At 38.3% G+C, this 19484-nt stretch overlaps 1 protein-coding gene and 1 long non-coding RNA gene across 5 annotated transcripts in view; one reads left to right on the plus strand and one right to left on the minus strand.

Annotated features, from left to right (window-relative positions):
* The window catches only part of Syt1 (synaptotagmin 1), a 547682-nt gene that overhangs the window by 144317 nt on the left and 383881 nt on the right, over window positions 1-19484 (minus strand). For all 4 annotated transcript variants that reach the window (XM_087555884.1, XM_087555882.1, XM_087555883.1 and 1 more), the window contains 1 exon segment: window positions 4081-4265. In XM_087555884.1, coding sequence (XP_087412010.1) covers window positions 4081-4265 — 185 coding nt within the window.
* LOC102547595 (uncharacterized) overlaps window positions 1-19484 on the plus strand; it is a 50199-nt gene that overhangs the window by 6332 nt on the left and 24383 nt on the right. The window lies entirely within an intron of this gene.

Below are 19484 nucleotides of genomic sequence, written 5' to 3' on the forward strand. Positions count from 1 at the left end.
TCACTTGCATGGCGAGCTCTTGTGCTGCTTGAAATAGCAAGCTCTGTCTTCCAGTCTCGCTCCTTTCAGCTAACCCCACAACGATCCCCCATCTGCAGGGAGGCTGACATAGCTCATTAGTTCTGCTCTCTGCTTAGAAGAGCGTCTGAACAGAGGTGAGCTGTCGTCACGCGTGTGTCATCCTTTGTGCCTTTTGACACATCTCAGGAGTCTACAACGAGTCTGAGAAATTGAAATTACCATTTTCAAATGTGGCTAGCCCTATACTATTGAATTTGGAAAGATTAATTTATACTTGGGAACTTCCTTGAATATTAAAGTAATTTTGTAAGGGGCCAAAGCATGAAGCAGCACAGTTATTGATAAACTGCGTTAATATGGCTGAGTCTGACTAGAACACTCTAGATAGTGGCCTCCATTTGTCCCTGAGAACCCTAGCTATGTCCAGTCTTTAGCACTGCTTTAGAGGATGTGGATAAAGAGATTATGGTTTGGGTAGTTCACCTCCTTTTAATATTTTGATTTAAAAAAAAAAGAATGGAAAATTCCTAAATGACCCACTGACTGAAAATACTGATGGGTCACCCCATTCTCTCAAAAAAAAAATCACAAATTTAAATACTTTTCCAAAAGTCCCCTTTCAGAATCGACAATTTATACATCATGTTTCAGCCAAATGCAATTTGAAATAGCTGAGATATTAAATCTCTTCTTTCCTATGTGTTTTTTGCCAGAAGAGAAAGTGCAGGATCATCTCTGCAACTATTTTTCATTAAATTTTTGATATTTTTTTTGGTGCTCCTGTTCACCACCAAAGTGAAGTTAATTCCTGTCTTAGAGGTCGAGCTTCATTAACATGTACACTGTGCATTACATTAAATTCAGACCTATTAAATCAGTAGTATTATAATATCTTGAGAGCAATATTTTTCCCTCCATAGGGAAAAACAAACAAACAAACAAACAAACAAAAAAACCCACCTGAGATGAAAAAGCCTGTAAGCCCAGCATCTCTGAAGCCAGGCAGATTGTAACAGGAAAGCTTTGTTGAGAACATCAGGGTTTTATAAAGTTTACAGGCTTAGAGGGGCATGCATGTGGCTTGCTTTGGCGTTCAATATTTACCTACTCCACAGTCATCAGTAAACGTATTTCCTCATTCTAAGTTACATTGTTCAGACAGGATTTGCTAAGGCACATTAAAAGGCGCCATAAGGACTGCATTTTCTTTCCTATCTATTAATGTAAAACCTTTGAATCCTGTTCTATTTAGCCCATGTTAGTCATGTTTAAAATGAAACACATCATCGTGGAAGATCAGTTGAGTTCAGCCTTTTGATGTCAGAATGGTAAGCCACCCGCTGTGGAGCCCAGCCACCAGCATTGATTGGGGTATCTAGTAGCAGAAGAAACCTACCGCAAGGGACAATCCAGAACAGTCATGAGACACAACACAGATAAGGGGGACATAGAAGGAAGAAATAAAAATTAAAATATCCACACACATCAGTGAAAACCATGGAGAAATGACCTGTCTAAGCTTCTTACTTACAAGTTGCCAGCATCTCCCCTTCATGGCTAGTCATTTAAAGACTCAAGGTATTATAAAAAACCCCAATACACGGATCTTTTGGAATACAAATATGCTCTATCTAGAGTTTACTTTTGAAGTCATTGCTGAATTTTAAAAAAATTATTTTTTGGTTACGAAATCTTAATATAGATACATAGCCATGAGCGTTGAAATTTGAATTTCTGGGAGTTTGGAATGTTCTGAAGTAATAAAAACATATTGATTGCCCTCAAGCCTATATAGCCTCAGGAGTTCCATCTAAAACTTGTTTTTCCCTGTCCTGTCCTTCACTGAGAGAGTCATACACTGTTCTTATCTCCTTCCCTATGTTCCCTGAGATATGCTACTTAAAATATTTCGAAAGCACAGTGTTTAAAAATGAATTTAATCTGTATAATTTTGAGAACTATGGGACACAATGTGACATGTCATTCTTCTAAAACTTTTTTCATCTTTAGCCTTCATATTCATAGGCTGTTAGCTATTTTTGTAAGGATTGGTAGAAACATATACTATTATTATATAATTATCATGAAACATAATTTCACCTATTCCAATTATATTTTATTCTATACATTGAAGATTAAGACAATTATACCTAGCTAAAAGCCCTGAGTACATGACATTGTTGACTTACATTAATTAAAACCAAAAGTGGTTGAAATTCTAGATGCTTTGCTATATCAAGGAAGTAATTATAGACTATCACTGGCCTTTTCTACTAGTTCATGACTTGATTCCTATTCCTCTGCTCCAACCCATTGGAAGGAGCAGGAGAGATGGGAAGTCACCATCAATCTCTATGTGAGATCCAGGTCATTTATCCATGGTGTAATGGGGATATCAGCTCTATGCCATCAACTGTAGTGTTACATCGTACAGAACAAATCCACAAATGAAAATATAACACTCTTATCCTGGAAAGAAGCACTTTAGTTACCACCTAAAAAGTAATCAATGCTTTTACGTGTTCACTTCAGGACACGAGAAAATCACAATAGAATTTTATAATAATTATGAAAGCGATAGCATTGTCTATTCAAAGTTTTCTTTTCAAAGATATTGCTAAAATAGCATTTTCTAGTCTGTATTTACCAAGGTAAATTATTTCTATAATCATAAAAAAAATATGATTCTGTCTTTAAAAAACTAAAATAAAAACTAAATAGATAAAGAAGGAAGAAATGTCAGTATTAAATTCTACTTGCTATAAGCCAAAATTTGAGTATCTACTTAACAAATTAAATGAAGGGGAAAATCCTTCTTAGTTATCTGTAGTTGTTCATGAGGTTCTGTGACTGATGAGAAACTGCCAGAGAAATTGAATCTTTGTTACCCTGAGCTCAGACCAAAGGTCTCTGAGCAGGAGAATAGACTTTCATCCACTCTACAGCTCTGAAATCAAGCTGAACTGCAGGGAATGGGACGTGGACTGTGTCTGTCCATAGACACTGCATGGTCTTTGAGAAGGAGTTTAACACTCACACTGGGAAGGAGGGTTAGAATATGAGAGTCCATGTGTGGAAACCCAGGACGCTCTACATGTGTGCTATGAGGCTATGGTAAGCCCTGGTCAAACTGCTCTTAGATGCATGTGTTAACGATTCAGCTAACAGTAATTAATACCACAAAACAATCAGCAAAACTGCCTCCACAACTTCCTATTTGGACATTAATAGAACATTTAAATTATCTGATAGAAAACAATGCTTCCAAATTATTTCGATGAAAAATCTTTACACTCTCATTTCATATGAATTAAATTTTATTTAGAAACATTTATTGTAAGTACTATTCAAAAACTGAAGAAGCATTAAATACTTTTTATTAAACTTGACCTTAACTAAGTTGTCCAGTTAACGTAGTTAAAAATCGGCAGCAATGCCAGGGAAACCAAACATCATCTCTATGCATGGGAAGGCACTCAGGTACATAGTTTATCAACATATGGGTTCTAATTGTGATCATTAATTGAGGAAATATAATTTTGTCTTTCAACTCGGTTTTGTTCTTTAGGACTGGATCCTATCTCCCCTCACCAGATATAACTTATTATCTCCGGCATGTGAGGGCTGAGCTGGCCGGGTGCATAGCATGTTGGCATTTACCAAATAGGAGGAAGATCTTTAGCAGAGACTTAGAGCAGTGCCTGAGGCAGAAAGAGCCTCCGTCCAAGGCAGAAAGCACTCAGATAGGATTGGCTGATGATGGAACAAAAATGTTCAGGAATTGTCTTATTGTGCTAGGCCCATGAAGCCACACCTCGTGGTGTGAAGCCTCTCCTGGTATATGTGTGTCATCAGGTGAGAAAAATACCACTGTGTCTGTCTCCACTCCACTCTACTTTGGGAGACCGAGTAACACCTGAAAGGACTGCCAAGCATCTCTATACAAACAACAGTAGCCTCAAGTTGTCTATGTCTATGAGCATCTGCAGAAAAGAGCACAACCCCACTGCGCATTCTCGGGGGCATCTGTGAACAGGCACGAGGGGGCGAGTGCATTACCTGATCCTTCATGGTCTTCCCTAAGTCTTTCACGTCTTTCATGTTAATGGCGTTCTTTCCTCCCTTTTCCTTCCCCTTCTTCTTGTTTTTCTTTTTGAACAAACATTTCTTACAGACACAAAAGCAGCAGGTTACGACTAAAAGGACCGCAACTATGGCTATGGCTATTAAGGCCCACGGTGGCACTGGAAGAGAGAGAGAGAGACAGAAAAGGAACATCAGCAGTGGAACCAGTTAGCCAAGCACAGTGAAGACCCCAGGCCTGTGGCTGGATTTCCCCAGCTCTTGTTTTGCCCCAGTGGTGCTGTTCTGTAGGTTTTATCTGTGCTGCAGCCTGGCCTGGACTCTTCCTCTTCCTCTACATATATTGCACGTTGCCTTTCCCATATGCTTCAAGCTAATTTCCCATTCACTCTTCATTTATTCAGAGCATCTTGTACAAACCCCCTCTCTGCTTTAGCTTCCTCATCTATTCAGTAGAGGAAAAATTAGCAAGTAGTTTGGTGAGTCTTACAAGAATTATTGAGATGCAGTGGCTAGCATGAAAGCTTAACTAATGTTCACTGGAATGCTTCCTTATTGATAACATTATAGTTGTTAATATATTCTGGCATGGTAGAATGTGCAGATATTAACCACACGAATAAAAGCCAATTGTAAAAATTACAACCATGTTGAAGGCAAGCAGTAAGTATACTTGGTGCCTTGAGAAAAGATCATGGAGAGGGTTTGGCCAGGCAGAGGCTGTATGACTACTCCCTGATTGCTTAATGTGATTTCTGTTTATTTCTCTATCAAGTGGAGAATATACTGTCTGATTAAAATTAATAGACTGAAAAAAATCCTAAGAATGGCACCCAGAACACACCAGGAACTCAAGTACTGGTAGCTATCATTTCTTTTTGTATTTAACGCATAGGATCCAGGGACTTCAAGAATCTTTAAGGAGACACAAGATTTTTGAAGAGAGATATCGAAAGAAAGGTGGACACCCTGAAGCAGTGAGAACACAAAGAGAATGGAGAAGAGGAAGTGATGAGTTTTGGGTGATAGAGGAGGTAGATTTTTAGGCTCTGTTTAACATAACAGAGTAGATACCACACACATACACATACTCACACACACACATACACACACATACACACACACACATACATACACACATACACACATACATACACATACATACACACATACACACACATACATACACATACACACATACATACATACACACATACATACACACACATAACACACACATACATACACATATACACACACATAACACACACATACATACACACATACTCTCACACACACACATACTCACACACACATACACACACATATACGCACACACATACACACACATACATACACACATACATACATACACACACATACATACACACACATAACACACACATACATACACATATACACACACATAACACACACATACATACACACATACTCTCACACACACACATACTCACACACACACATACACACACATATACGCACACACATACACACACATACACACATACATACACACACATACACATACATATACACACATACATACATACACACACAGACATACACATACACACATATACACACATACATACACACACATACATACACACACACACAGAGTTTTCTGTTGTAGTTGTCCAACTGCTATGAGTTAAAACGTCCCCTTATTTAGCATCTGTGTACAACGTGCTTATAAAAAGCTAAGTTCCACGGGTGCGTTTGAGATTTAACTTTGACTGGAAAGGAATTATTCATGATTCAAATCACAGCTCTTCAGATTCATCAGAAGTAATTAGATTTGTCTGTTCTAATAAGAAAAAAACATTGGGCACTGAAATACTAAGAAAAAGCCTAATTTTCTTTGAGCCGCATAAACATCATTAGTGCCAATGATGGTCGAACACAAGTCAGGAGTACTCTGATAAAGTAAAAACACTTAAAATTAACCTCTCTTCAAACCAGAAAATCTGCTCTTGTGTGCTCTCTCTGCGTTGAGCTTTGTGGTGAAGAACATCCACTCTGCATATTATTAGATACTAGATAAGAACCTAAAGACGTATAAAATTACCACTTTTGATACCATGTTTATAGCCACAGAAGTACTTGTGGGAATGGTAGCGATAAGTACACACCCTACAACGTGTTTTTCTTATGTCCGTGAATCTATTTGAACAACCCGTGCCTTTTTTTAAAACGTGGAAATCAATGCGAGCTCACACGACCAATGATATTATTCCCAAGCCTTCACTTAGCTGACTCTACCCCTGATGACTGAGTTAAAATCCTGCCATGTGTGAACAGGGGTGGGGCGGGGAGGTGGGGGAGGTGCTGTGTGCTCACTGCAGGCAAGACAGTGTTAATAATGGCCCTGCGTTCTAAATCTCAGAAACTATTCTCCCAGTCAGATTTTTGTGTTAGTCTCTCAGAGAGCTACATAAAGGCCTCTTAAACTACAAAAGAAAAGACTGAGATGATTGGACAAGTTCACACAAAGAAAATAGGCGGTAAGAGCAGAGGAACATTATTTAATCAAAAAAGGTTAAAGAGAGGGAAGATGGGTTTGCAGGAAGGTGATTTCAAACCACTGGAAAAGTTTCATTTTGTGACCTTTGTTTCTTAAGGTGTTTCTAATGGAAGTCTGCTTTTCAGTTGATCTGGAGTGCAGGCTAATTTTAATCTTATATATAATTATTAGAGTTTTCCTCAGGTTTACTAATACCTTCGGATGGAATTAAAAAACCCTTACTCTAGTTAATTTGTACATCCATGAAGAAGTCAACAATAATGTAAAGGAAATAGCTTCTTTTAATGGATAAAATTATCTGAACACAGTGTGTCCATGAGCAGTTCGCTCAGTTCAGTTTTATTGTGGCGAGCCAATCTCACAGAATCCAGTTTGGACTGTTGGAAGCTGCCTCTGAGGGCCTAACCACTGAGATGAGTTTAGCGTTTCTTTTAATCTTCACAGCAATTTTGTTCATTATCACTTTGGTTTTACAAAGCAAAACCTAACAGACTGAGCATCGCGAGGAATTTCAATGTCTCTAGGTTGTTCGGCTAAAAAAGTGTGTAACTAAAAGAAGCATACGAAGGAAAAAGTCACGTCTGGGTTTGAGGCTTTTTTAGGTAGGGCATTTTAAATGGAAGAAAAATCCAATAAAGCAAACAAACAACTGTCTAAAATGTGGCCAGGAGCAATGTCCTTGGTATGAATCCGTGTCCATCAAAACATCGCTTGCTGGCACAGTATTCAGATGCCGCTTCTCACTATCAACCACCGACACGTGAGATTTCAAATCAGAATTTTAACATTCAACTTAAAGGCTTCCAGCAAAAAGTAATAAACAAGGGTGAAAACCCTGAAAATATTATTTTTAATTTTCTAGTTAATGAGCTATTTTTCCTGTATTTCTTGAACCAAAGGCAAATAGATACATAAGGATTAAGCCAAAGGAAACTTTTTTTTTTATATGATAGTTTAAGTTAGACTGGTGGTAGGCAGACAAAAGTCCTTTATGATTTACACATCCTGCTTCGTGGAAGCTGAGAGCAGGCCACAGAGGTTGGCATCTCTCTGCTGTTCCTATCATTATGTTCTTTCTGTGTGCTATTTTTGGGAATGCTCCTCTTTTCTCTTTTTAGTCAATTAATATTTACTCTTTAAGTTTACTGCAAGTATTAGCATTGACAGGAGTTTATGTAAAATTGCTAGATACATTTTTTAAATCCCAGTGGGATTACTGACTATGTGATATAGTATATTGGGTGGTTTACAGTAAACTGGTATAAAATGATTTGTTGTCATTTAAAATAGTAATTATTATTTTAAATATGCATATACTTAGAAAACATTTTAATACATCCTTTTTCTGTGACTGAAACATACTTCCTACTGATTCAAAACTTGGGTTTTTTTTTGCTGTAGAGTATTTGTGATCTGAGCATTAATACTGACATCCACACAATGAAAAGATTACTTACCATTTTAAAGTAAAATTGCATTAATAGGTCTTTTATTGGAAAAGAAAGTAGAATTGCTCTCCTCAGTAAGAAAGGTGACTCTTCTATGGAGGCACATATACAATGAATACTGAAATATATAATTATTTAATCAAACACAGTAGTGGGTACCTGCAAGAGCAGTGTCTTTTTCTCAAGACTGGGATACGAATTAAGCAGAGACTCTCTCATGGTGCACCTTAATATTTTAATTTTCCAGTGCTATAAGGTAGGTGTCATTTGCTCTATTACAGGAAACTAGGTTCTCATTTTGCTAAATGAACATAACAAAGTGCATTTTAAGATGAAATCCATGTGGCACTATTATATATTGTGTATATTATTATATATAAGTAGGCACTTGTGTATACATTAGGCTGCATGGGCATATCTATTGAAACCAACTGGTAACTGTTCTTTCCAGAATGAAAAACAAAACAGAACACAATGATATTGGAAAGCATCCTTTGTTTCCTCCAAGGGAGTTTTGGCATAAAATAGATTTTAAGGAAAGTTATTTACTTAAGGGACTCTCAAGAATGTCTTCTTTTTTCAACATGCTCACTTCAAATTTTTTTCATCTATATAGGATTGTGAATTATGAGCTAACAGCTCCACAATGACAAAGCTATTGCACCGTGTACATTTTTCAGAGGAAAATCTCCAGCATTCCCTAGTAACTCGTCTGGGCATTTGGGCTCCGAATCTGAAGCCTGCCCATCAGAATACATTACAGTCTGGTTCACAGTATCAGTAACTCATTCAGAGCACCCTGTGGTCTAGGGATGCTTCTGTAGGCAGCTCTGCAAGTCTGCACCTACAAAGACATGACTTTTAGTGACTCAGAGATCAGTGTCTGGCTTGGAGAAACCCACAGAGCCATGCTCTGTTCTAGGAGTGAGAACGTTCTGTAATGTTCTCCAGCCCTGGCTTCTCTTGGGGCTCCCAATCCTAGCTTCTCAGCTCCAACTCCATAGTTTCTCTTCCCTCCTTCCCCAGTTCATGTTTCCTGCTCGTTATTTTGTGGATTTACTCCCTATCATCTTGGTTTAGGTCAGGGCCCTCGCTCACTGTTTTCCCTGTTCCAGGCTTGCGTTTGCATGCCCAGGCAACTCTGCACTTTGTGCTGATTGCATTATCATTCATCATCTCAAAAGATCGCCTTAAATTCAGGTCCCTTTTTGTGCTAAGATGGGCCGCTGTTATTCCCTTCCTGGGGCATAAAAACTCGGACATTTGTGTGAGTCTTGGACCAGCCAGGAACCTCAATACAGCACGGGCAATTCTGTTGCTATGGACACTGTCAAAACTTAGCAGTGACTTCAAGTATTTTCTGTATTTGATCCATCTCTATTTGTCCAATGAAAGCGCCACTCCTTCACTCTGGAATGAAGTTTGTGAATAAATTCCACACTTGTGCATTCATACACCACTGAAGGTTTTTTCAATGTCTAGTTTACCACAAATTATCCATCATTTATTTATCATTATGGTTCTCCCAGATGAAGAATACAATATAAAAATGGTTATTTTGCCATTAACTAGTAGAAAAAAGAATCTATTTCAAAGCTTTGCTTTTTAAATTGTTTATGAATAATTTTTAAAAACCTACCAGGATAATCACCTGATAAAGGCTGGCATATGTTAATTAATTAACCAATTCCCGAATTTAGGATACGATTTGGTTCCCAATTCACCCCTTACCCAGTGCCTCAGGGCAAATTTCATGAAGATTGACTGATTTATCAAGCCCATGGTCATTTAACTTTTTGCTTATTTAATTTATCATTAGCCTTTTATCCAATTGGTCATTTAGCCTTTCATTTCTTTTTCCTTGATAATCTACTGAGTGGTCAAGTTGTGGAAGGATGTGGATGCTGAGGACAGAGGACAGAAAGAAGCATGGTCCTTGCCTCTGGGAAGTTAGAAATAGTCACTTCCAATAAGAAGGTTAGGAAGAGACAAAGTCAACACGTTGGTGGGGCTAAGGCTGTACTGGTAACAGCTGGGGAAGAACAGGATAAACAGGCCCGAAATTCAAGCAGAGCTGCATGGGGGAGGTGAGTTTTAAAGTGTGTTCCAAAGCCTCGCTTGCTACCATGAAAATACTATTTTTAGGACGTATGGTCTTCTCCCTGCCTCCTTTCCCTACTTATTTCCTTTGCGTTCTAAACTTTTAATCTAACTGATTCCCCAGTGATGACCCTGTTAGACAAAGCACTCAACAGGATAAAGACATCAGAGTCTTCATTAGAGATTTTTTTCAACCCTAGGACTTGAGACCATCCTCCTTGTATATTCCCAAACCCTTCACCAAATGGCACTCAGAGTAATTTTCTTAGGGATCCATTTTGTGTGCTTTTCCATTTCTGTTCCTAACAACAAGCAAACTAGCAAGATCTGCCTGGCTAGTGTGCTCCCTCCAGGAGTTACTTAAGGCATTCATGTCCACCATCCCTGGGCCCTTTCAGGGTAAACACTCTTTGGTTCCTGTCAGTGTAGGAGAGATGGATAAGCTCATGCATTACAGTGGCGGTTAGCACATCAATCCTCGGCATGACGGCAGAATGTTCACCAAGTCTGAAAGAATGTAATGAGCTTCTTTCTATTCGGGTAGCTCTAACACATACATGAACAAGGCAGAACTTGGAAGTGGCCATGGCATTTCTTGCTACATTCTGATTATATGTACTCATTGCAACCTGAGTCTATTTAGTGAATGAGCACTCCTTTAAAAGAAAACTTTAATAAAATGGGGCCTCTGCCTCTGTACACCAACTCTTAAGAACCAACACAGAACTTCAGGAAACATATATTGCTTTGATATGCACAAAGCCGATAGCTGATCTTTAGTAAAGTTTTAACAGGGACTCCACCCCTTAATCTGATTTCAGTATTTACTGTGCTGTTGATCAAATTTATAAACACAGTGGAATAACTTCAGGCACTGATGTTTCTCACCGAATGCTACGATTAGCCTTGATAGTAAGTTATTTGACTGATGGCCATTTTATCTGCACGTGGATTAGTCAAATAATTCTATACAGTATCTATAATAATAGTAGTCTGCTTTGAATGATAAGGCCATATCTTCACAGTACTGGAAGGTTTGGATTTGATATGGAAAATGATGTTTGGGTTTTGGGAGGATAAAAACTTCCAGAGGATTTAGATAAGGTGCCTGGTCTGCCCACCAGCTTGCTAGCAGTAGGCTTCTGGGAGGAGAATCTTGGTAAATGGGAAGGATGCCAGGAAAGCTGGTGGACATGAAGACCATTGCACAGCTGACCGTCCCAAAGCGGCTGGAAGTTTGTAGCAGGTTCCAGTCATTCTGCAGACAGCACATTTTCGTGACTAGAGGGAAACCCGTTCATCTGCGGTACCCTCAGCACATCTCTCTCAAGTTCCGATTTCTAAGTTCAGAGTTAAAAACAAGTTAACTAGTTTTCCCCCTTATGAAAGCTAGTGTCTTCTCGATTTCTATACAAGAAAAAAGTCGCAATAAGGAGCTTTTGGATTTTGACCCTTCTCATGTTGGTTTTATTTCGATGCTGTGAACTGGTTAGAAATTTCTTTAATCTGTTTTCTGCCTTGGCAAAGATGCTCAAGGAAAATAATCTAATCTAAAAATGGAACATGGCTCCTGCTGGTAATTTGTGGGTAATTCAATATTTTATTATCAATATTTGTTTCTTTTCTCAGCAATTTAATGTTATTAAAAGTCAATTGAGTTTTGACAAGGGCACATCTGTGAAAAGGGGGATATGTTCCCTGTCCTTTTATAGTTCAAGGTCATGGCTATCTATAACAAACAAACAAAATTCTCCTTAGTTGTATCACATGCTGTTTGGAAGAACCTCCCTGCCCCCAGTGCATTGTGATTCTTCTAGAAACAAGATCGTGTATTTTTTAGAAATCCCTGCAGGTTGGAGAGTTGATTGTACTGACAGGAGCCTTGTGTGGCTGCTGTGCCTGAGTGCAGAACTAGATGTCTGGGCCTTTCCAGTTGTGAAAAGGAAGCATCAGGCTCATTAATTTCATTACTGCCCAAAGTGACAGGTAGATAGCACTGTGAGCAAAGCGCCTTGCTTGTCTGGCTAGCCACAGGAAGTTTCCCTTTGATTATCCAGTGGATCCCCATGGCTCGAGACCGAACATTAATTTTCTTCTCAAACTGTTGTTTTCTGTTTCTCTCAGTATGTTTCTCTCTGTGGCAATTCCGCGTGTCCATTTCCCTGGCTGGACTGTCAGTCTGTCTTTTGGCTTTGTGGGCTCTTGGAGATAAACCTTTCATCTTTATTTTGTACGACTCCCACGATCCTCGACTTGTTTCCTGGTCTTGTTTTTAAGAGAGCTTCCCTATCTCCTCAGTCCTGTACATGGTGGCTTTTCCCTTGGGGTTTATTCTCTTCCGTTTAAAAATTTATTCTCTTGTGTGGAGTTTGTCTGTCTAAGCCTTGTGACTGACAGCATATGACCTTAAGGCCTTGTATGAATCTCATTTATTCTTAGTGGTTCTTACAGATCTCCACTAGGAATATAGACTCTGCTTTGTTTTCTTCACCAACTCTAGATGGACACTTTGAACATATGTCTGGTTAAGAACATTCGTGAACCTTTTATTTTGTTATATAAGTTATTAATGCAAGCTTACTCCTGCCCATTGCCTTCATCATGGGAGAAGCTATCTGGATTGATAAGTCTCTCTCTTTTGCTTCTATGAAGACTTCAACAAATGCTTATTGAATTATAAAAGAATAATTAGAGGGCAGAGAAAGCCCTTCTTAAGTACTATGAAAACTTAGCTCCTTTGAACCCCTTTTAAAAGCAAATGGCATCCTACTTCCTCTTAGCATTTCAGTCAAAATTTGATTAAACTTCAAAATTGTCCAGACATTTCAGGACAATTTGTACTGTTAGTGTTTATAGTTTATCTAGGTCATGAACTGACTCCACACAGCTCAGTGTTCTCTGTCAATGTTTTTTCCTAAATGATTTGCATACTTGACCAAGGACAACTGAATGAGTATTTGTGATTAATAATATGGCTTTTTAATGAAAAACCTACAATGTTAGTACAGTAGTTTTTATTTTTGAAATCCCTCCCCTACTTGATATCATCTCAACTGGTTTGACCTTCTGTATCAAACTGAAGAATGACTAAGAGAGATAGAATTATCTTAGACTTTCAGAACAGACCCCAGAGAATATGAATGTGGCTTCCATAACATGACACTTATTAGAGTTGGGGTCAGACAGGGTTTTGTGATCTAGCTTTGATTCTCTCACCATATAGCCCCAAATTCTTTTGTGGCCACAATGAAAACTCTCTAGGCAATTTTATTTTTCTAAGAACAGTTTAACTTTGTAAGGTATATCAGAGAGTATTTCTATCAGGTTTTTTGGGCCCGGCCCCCCGCGCCAAAATCAATAGAAAAAATTGTTAATGATTATAAAAATAGGACCATAGTAAATATAATATAGATCATAGATATACTCTGAGCTCTGCCTTTTTAATTGCCCAATGCTTTGATCCTGTTATGCAACTCTGGGAACCTCCATATTTTTATCTGTACTATGGAACATGTAAGGAAGGTTTAATTATCTGTGTGATGCGTGACATGTGAATGTGTACTATAAAAATGTTTGGAATAACTGAACTGAGAATAGGACCCCCGTTGAAGGAATCAGGGAAAGAACTGGAAGAGCTTGAAGGGGCTCGAGACCCCAAAAGTACAACAATGCCAAGCAACCAGAGCTTCCAGGGACTAAGCCACTACCTAAAGACTATACATGGACTGACCCTGGACTCTGACCTCATAGGTAGCAATGAATATCCTAGTAAGAGCACCAGTGGAAGGGGAAGCCCTGGGTCCTGCTAAGACTGAACCCCCAGTGAACTAGACTGTTGGGGGGAGGGGGACAATGGGGGGAGGGTGGGGAGGGGAACACCGATAAGAAAGGGGAGGGGGGAGGGGGATGTTTGCCCGGAAACTGGGAAAGGGAATAACACTCGAAATGTATATAAGAAATACTCAAGTTAATAATAATAAAAAAAATGTTTGGAATAGTGGACAGTACAAAGGGAAGTTCTAAAGATTTAATCATAATTTCCAATGGGCTATATTAAATTTCATAGCTTGAAAATACTAAAGACTACATTTGCCTTTTCCCCTGTCAAGTTACCTGGAAGAAATATAGACGATGTTATACGTGTGACATAACTCACAATGTTTCTAACACATTCTGACTTAGGGATATATGAGAATGTCAGGCAACATTCTAAAATAAAGATTGCTGATTAAAAAACTACAAGTCAAGACATTTTGATAGTTTTCAAGCAATTCACGGAGATAGGATTAAAAAAATCAAACATTGAGGAGAATAAAAGTAGCCATCTGAAGCCACAGATAATGCAAGCCTCATTAGAATATTAAGCTTGTATAGTGGAAGGGATTTGCATCTCTGTAGTCTCAGTGATTGACCACCCAGGCAATATCATCGGAGATAATGCTTTAATACAGTAGTCAAAATGGTGTGGCAAGACTTCACCCTTTCTGTGGCAATGACAGGTCTGCTCAAACACATGCTCATGGCGCTCAGCACCGGCACTGGGAACAGACATCCTTCAGTGCAGGGTTGCTTTGCTTTCAGAACTGGCTCAGACTTTAGAGACTGAGAAGCCTATCTCCATGCCACACTTACTATTTCATAAATATTTACTGGCATCTAATTGGTGATCATTTTTATCAAGAATCAACTTGATATTCCATGCTTCCATGGAGTAATTTATGAAATATTTGTGCTTATCATTTCAATTAGTCAATATTACCTTTAGTTATGGTGGTAAATTTAAGCTACATAAATGTGAATCTTAAAAAGGTTCTTAGAAAAAAAATCATGGCCCCACTTCATACTTAATCTTTGAACTATCAAACTCTTCTAATTAATCCAATTTCTGGTACTCCCTGTTTCAAATCAAGAATTTCAAATTACTTAAGATACTACATTTGGTCTCTTACTAGTCTATAGTTCTAATGGATATGCTTGTTTTTTCTTTTTCCCTTTTCTCTAGAAAACCTTTATTTTCTGCTATCTCTTCTCATAATTTTCCTGAAAACAGGAGTTCATAACATTCTTGTATTGGTTTTGACTAGAATTAAAACATTAACCCAACTGGTTATTCATATTTTAATATAAATTTATATTTTAATTCATATCTTCACATGAATTAGTAAAATGATGAAATAGAGAATTTACTAAAGCATCAAAGCTATGCAATATAATGGAAGGGACAGCTGCATTCTGCATTTTATTTTTTTGTATTTTACATCAATAAGCTGACCAGAGGCTGGCCACTATGATTGCAGAGTTTTATAGCTGTTATGCTTTTGTGCTTACAGTGTCTTAAAGTCCAGCTAATGCCTAGAGGAAATGTAATTGTCTCAGTAGACTTGTGGCTTTTGAAAATTCAAAAACTTCAGTAGATGGATTGCTTGGTATGTTTAGACCAATGCCTTTCCAGTAATGTAAAAGTCTGTATTTGAAGTTCACTTGAAAGACTAAAGAAATGGTGAATTTACTCTGCTGATATGGGCAAATTGTTTGACTTAGGGTCAAACGGTATCTATGAAAAATAAGTTTATTTTAAATTAAATATTGTTGAGTAGAAAGGGAGAAAGTACCAGAGTGCCAGTCATAAAAGTGCTAAAAAGAATCTGAGAGGGAAAAAAAAGAACACTGAAATGAATGGAGTACGGTGTGTGTGTGTGTGTGTGTGTGTGTGTGTGTGTGTGTGTGTGTAAGTACTTACTGAGAGAAGCAGCTCACTGGTTTACAAGTAGTGAATAAATGAGTGACTTTCTTCAGTCCCTGCAGTCTGAAGTTCATCTTAGCCATTTGTAATAAATGGAACATAAATTCCAACTGCATCCTGGAGACTCCTCAAAGCGACTACATGTTTGCATTAACAGGTTAGATTCCCCTGAATCCTTTGTTCTACTTTGTTCTTTGGCACTCTTTCTGGTTTTCTTGGAGCAGCACAACTTGTGAGATGGGTAGGAGGAGGGGAGGAGATTGGGGTGGTAGAGCATTTCCAGGAGAAAAGGGTGAGCTATTTCAGCTCCAACAGCCACCAGGAAGTGGCAAAGAAAGCAACCGGCAGTGTCATATCTCCACACAGTCAGAGGACATCAGGTGCTGTATTTACGGGTTTATGTGGGTGAGAAGGACACATACAATCTCAAGACAATGACCATGAAGATGAGCACTAGCTTCAACATGTATGCTCTTCCATAAAGGACCAACGAGCTGTGGAGATGGCCATGAACATGGCTGTATAGTATTTACTGCAAGTGATCTTGGTTCTGTTCCTCACCTAAGCCCCACCAAGTAACACTGACAAGTTTACAGCAGCAGATGCTAACACCTACGGCTAGAAAAATACCACAGAAGAGTCATGAGGTTGGAGTTAGATAAGAGAAGTTTCTGTTTCCTTAGAAAGTTAAGATAGCTACTAGCTATTTTGAGATGTTTTATAATTTTCCAGGCGATGTTCCAACTGTGCTATAAAATGAAATGGGCTCCTCTGAAAACAGCAATGTATGATAAGATAGAGACTTTGTTAATCCCAAGTTGTCAGGCTCTGATCAATACACAACAGTAGAAAATAAGTTCCTGAGATGTATGAGGGGTTATGATTGTTTTCCTACTTTGTTATAAAGCACGATCTAGTCGGAGTGGATTTAAGATTAACTATCCCATTGGCATCCTGTCAGTCGAGTATGATTTTGAATTAAAAGAATGTTTTGGGTTGAATTTTAATAAATGTGAAACTTAATAAAGGAAACAACAAAATCAAAATCAATTGTAGTGTTTAAAGCTAGTTGAATTTGTTATGATATAGAAAGTGCCAGAGGTTTGGAGTGTGAGGATTCTGACTTTAAACTCAGTGAAGTTTTCTTCTTTGATGATTTAACTTCATGAAAAGAAGGTCTGATGCTATCACAGTGATAATTTTGAGAATTACCTGAAATTCTGTGTGAACATCTAGCATATACAGAATTTTTTAAAACCACTTTTCCTAAGATTAATTTATTTTTTATGCAAATAAGTACACTGTAGCTGTCCTCAGACACACCAGAAGAAGGAATCAGAAACCGTTACAGAAAGTTGTGAGCCGCCATGTGGTTGCTGGGAATTAACTCAGGACCTCTGGAAAAGCAGACAGTGCTCTTAACTCTTGAGCCATCTCTTCAGCCCCACATGTACAGAATTTAGTGAATAATATATTTATTATTAAATCTGACATTTTGAAAGTAAAGATTATATAAAAAGTAAAGATTATATATCAAATTCTCTAAAATTTAATAGAATTTTTTTAAATTCTAAAAGTGCTCTCCAGATATTTAAAATGTTTAGATACAAATATTCAATTATATGTGAACCATCTCTCTCTCTCTCTCTCTCTCTCTCTCTCTCTCGTTAAGGAAAAGAAAATTGGCGTGGTTTACCTCCATGACCTGAAAGGGAATGTCAGTGATTTGGGGTTAATCCAACATGAAATGAACATTTGAATACTAGAGAAATCTTAGATTTCTGGGAATGAAGAATCTATTTCCCAAGAAGGGAGACTGAAAAGAAAAACCCAGTGGAACAGCTGAGATTGGAGGCAGGAACAGAGAGTGGGGCCTCTCTCAACCTAAACAAATAAGGCCCTCTGGATTTGAGAGAATGTACCCAATGTAGATCACCAAGTCGCACAGGAAGTGAAGGGTGTTGGTAGACAGTTCTGTCTTTCTTATGTAACTATCATGTATGTGGACACAGCATTGTACTGTGTTAAACTCATAAGCATACTAACTTATCACGTTATATCTGCTTGAGAAATCTGTAGGAGAGAATGTGACTTCTGAACACTGATGGACCTTGAGAACCCAGGAGACAATGACAGGTAGCAGAGGGTGGACTTAGCAACTTTGTGAAGTAACTAAGGGTGAGCCTATTTTGGGTCATCTTCAGAAGGTTACAGTGTCTTGGGGGAAGGAATTTTCTAGGTGTAAAGAACTCACTATGATCCTTAAGGTTTGTCCTTGTGGCAGGCATTTCCATAAGCTAAAGCTGTCTTTTCCTTTTATGGCTTAAGACTCAAGTCAGAGAGAGCAGGAGAGCAGGTGAGAGAGAGGGAGGGGGGGGGCAGAGACAGACAGAACAGACAGAGACAGACAAACAGGCTGACTGACTGACTTTTCTCTAAAACTAGAAAATTCTCCCAGGTAAACAAGCTAATGATACTCACATGGATGGGAACATTTTAATTTTCAATTTTTCAATAGATTGTGATCATTGGCTGAGGAATGAGAAAAGGAGGGAAGTACATTGAGTTTTGATCTTTATAAGAGGCATCAGGTAAGAAAGGGGAGGGGGGAGGGGGATGTTTGCCCGGAAACTGGGAAAGGGAATAACACTCGAAATGTATATAAGAAATACTCAAGTTAATAATAATAATAAAAAAAAAGGCATCAGGAAGCTAAGATTGGGAGCAGTGAGATCTTCATGCTACACACTACCTAAGGCACAAGACGTAGTTCATGGGGATGCTACACAAGGACGGACTATAACAGTGTCTTGTAGTTCATGGTAACTGACCCAGAGATTCTTAGGCATAAGGATACTTTAAGCAATCTCGGTATTTAGGGAAGACTTGTAAATATGTATTAATAGTCACATTGAACCCACTAAATTGGAATTTATTACTAAAGAAGCATTATGCCACAATTTTTGCTGTGTACCATTATATTTGCAGTAACAAGTACTACTGTCCTCTCTTTTGCCACTGCCTTGTTTTATACGCCTAACTTAATCTTTATGCCTTAAAGTACCATACTATGTTATATTCAGCAGACATTCCATTTGAGGTCTGAGACGTGGCTTGTAACATTAAAACCTGTGATTGAATGGCTAACCCCGTTTTAAGTTTAGAGCTAGGAAGAACATTTTCTGGCAGAACTATGAATTTCTACTTTCTTCAGATACTGTTTTCCCTTTCATCAGAACAATGTATATGAATTTGGTAGCAACAGAAAAGAGGATGGGGAGGAAGTTTCAGTTGAGTCTGGCGACACAAATTCATGCTCTTGGTGTTGTATGTGAGAAGCTTGACCTTTCCCAAGACAATGAAACTCACCCTTTTCTCATCATCAAAACTGCAAGTCATTTATTTTTCTGTCCAAATTTCTCATCATTCTTTCTTACATGCCACTTTGTTTTCTTGTCTGTCCCTCACTTACATACATTTGGTGTTGCCTTCAAGGATCACACAATTTTGCACCCAACCTCTTTACTATGAAATTTTGCATACG

This window comes from Rattus norvegicus, chromosome 7 (assembly GCF_021556685.1).
Source record: "Rattus norvegicus strain SHRSP/BbbUtx chromosome 7, alternate assembly SHRSP_T2T, whole genome shotgun sequence".
Lineage (NCBI taxonomy): Eukaryota > Metazoa > Chordata > Mammalia > Rodentia > Muridae > Rattus > Rattus norvegicus.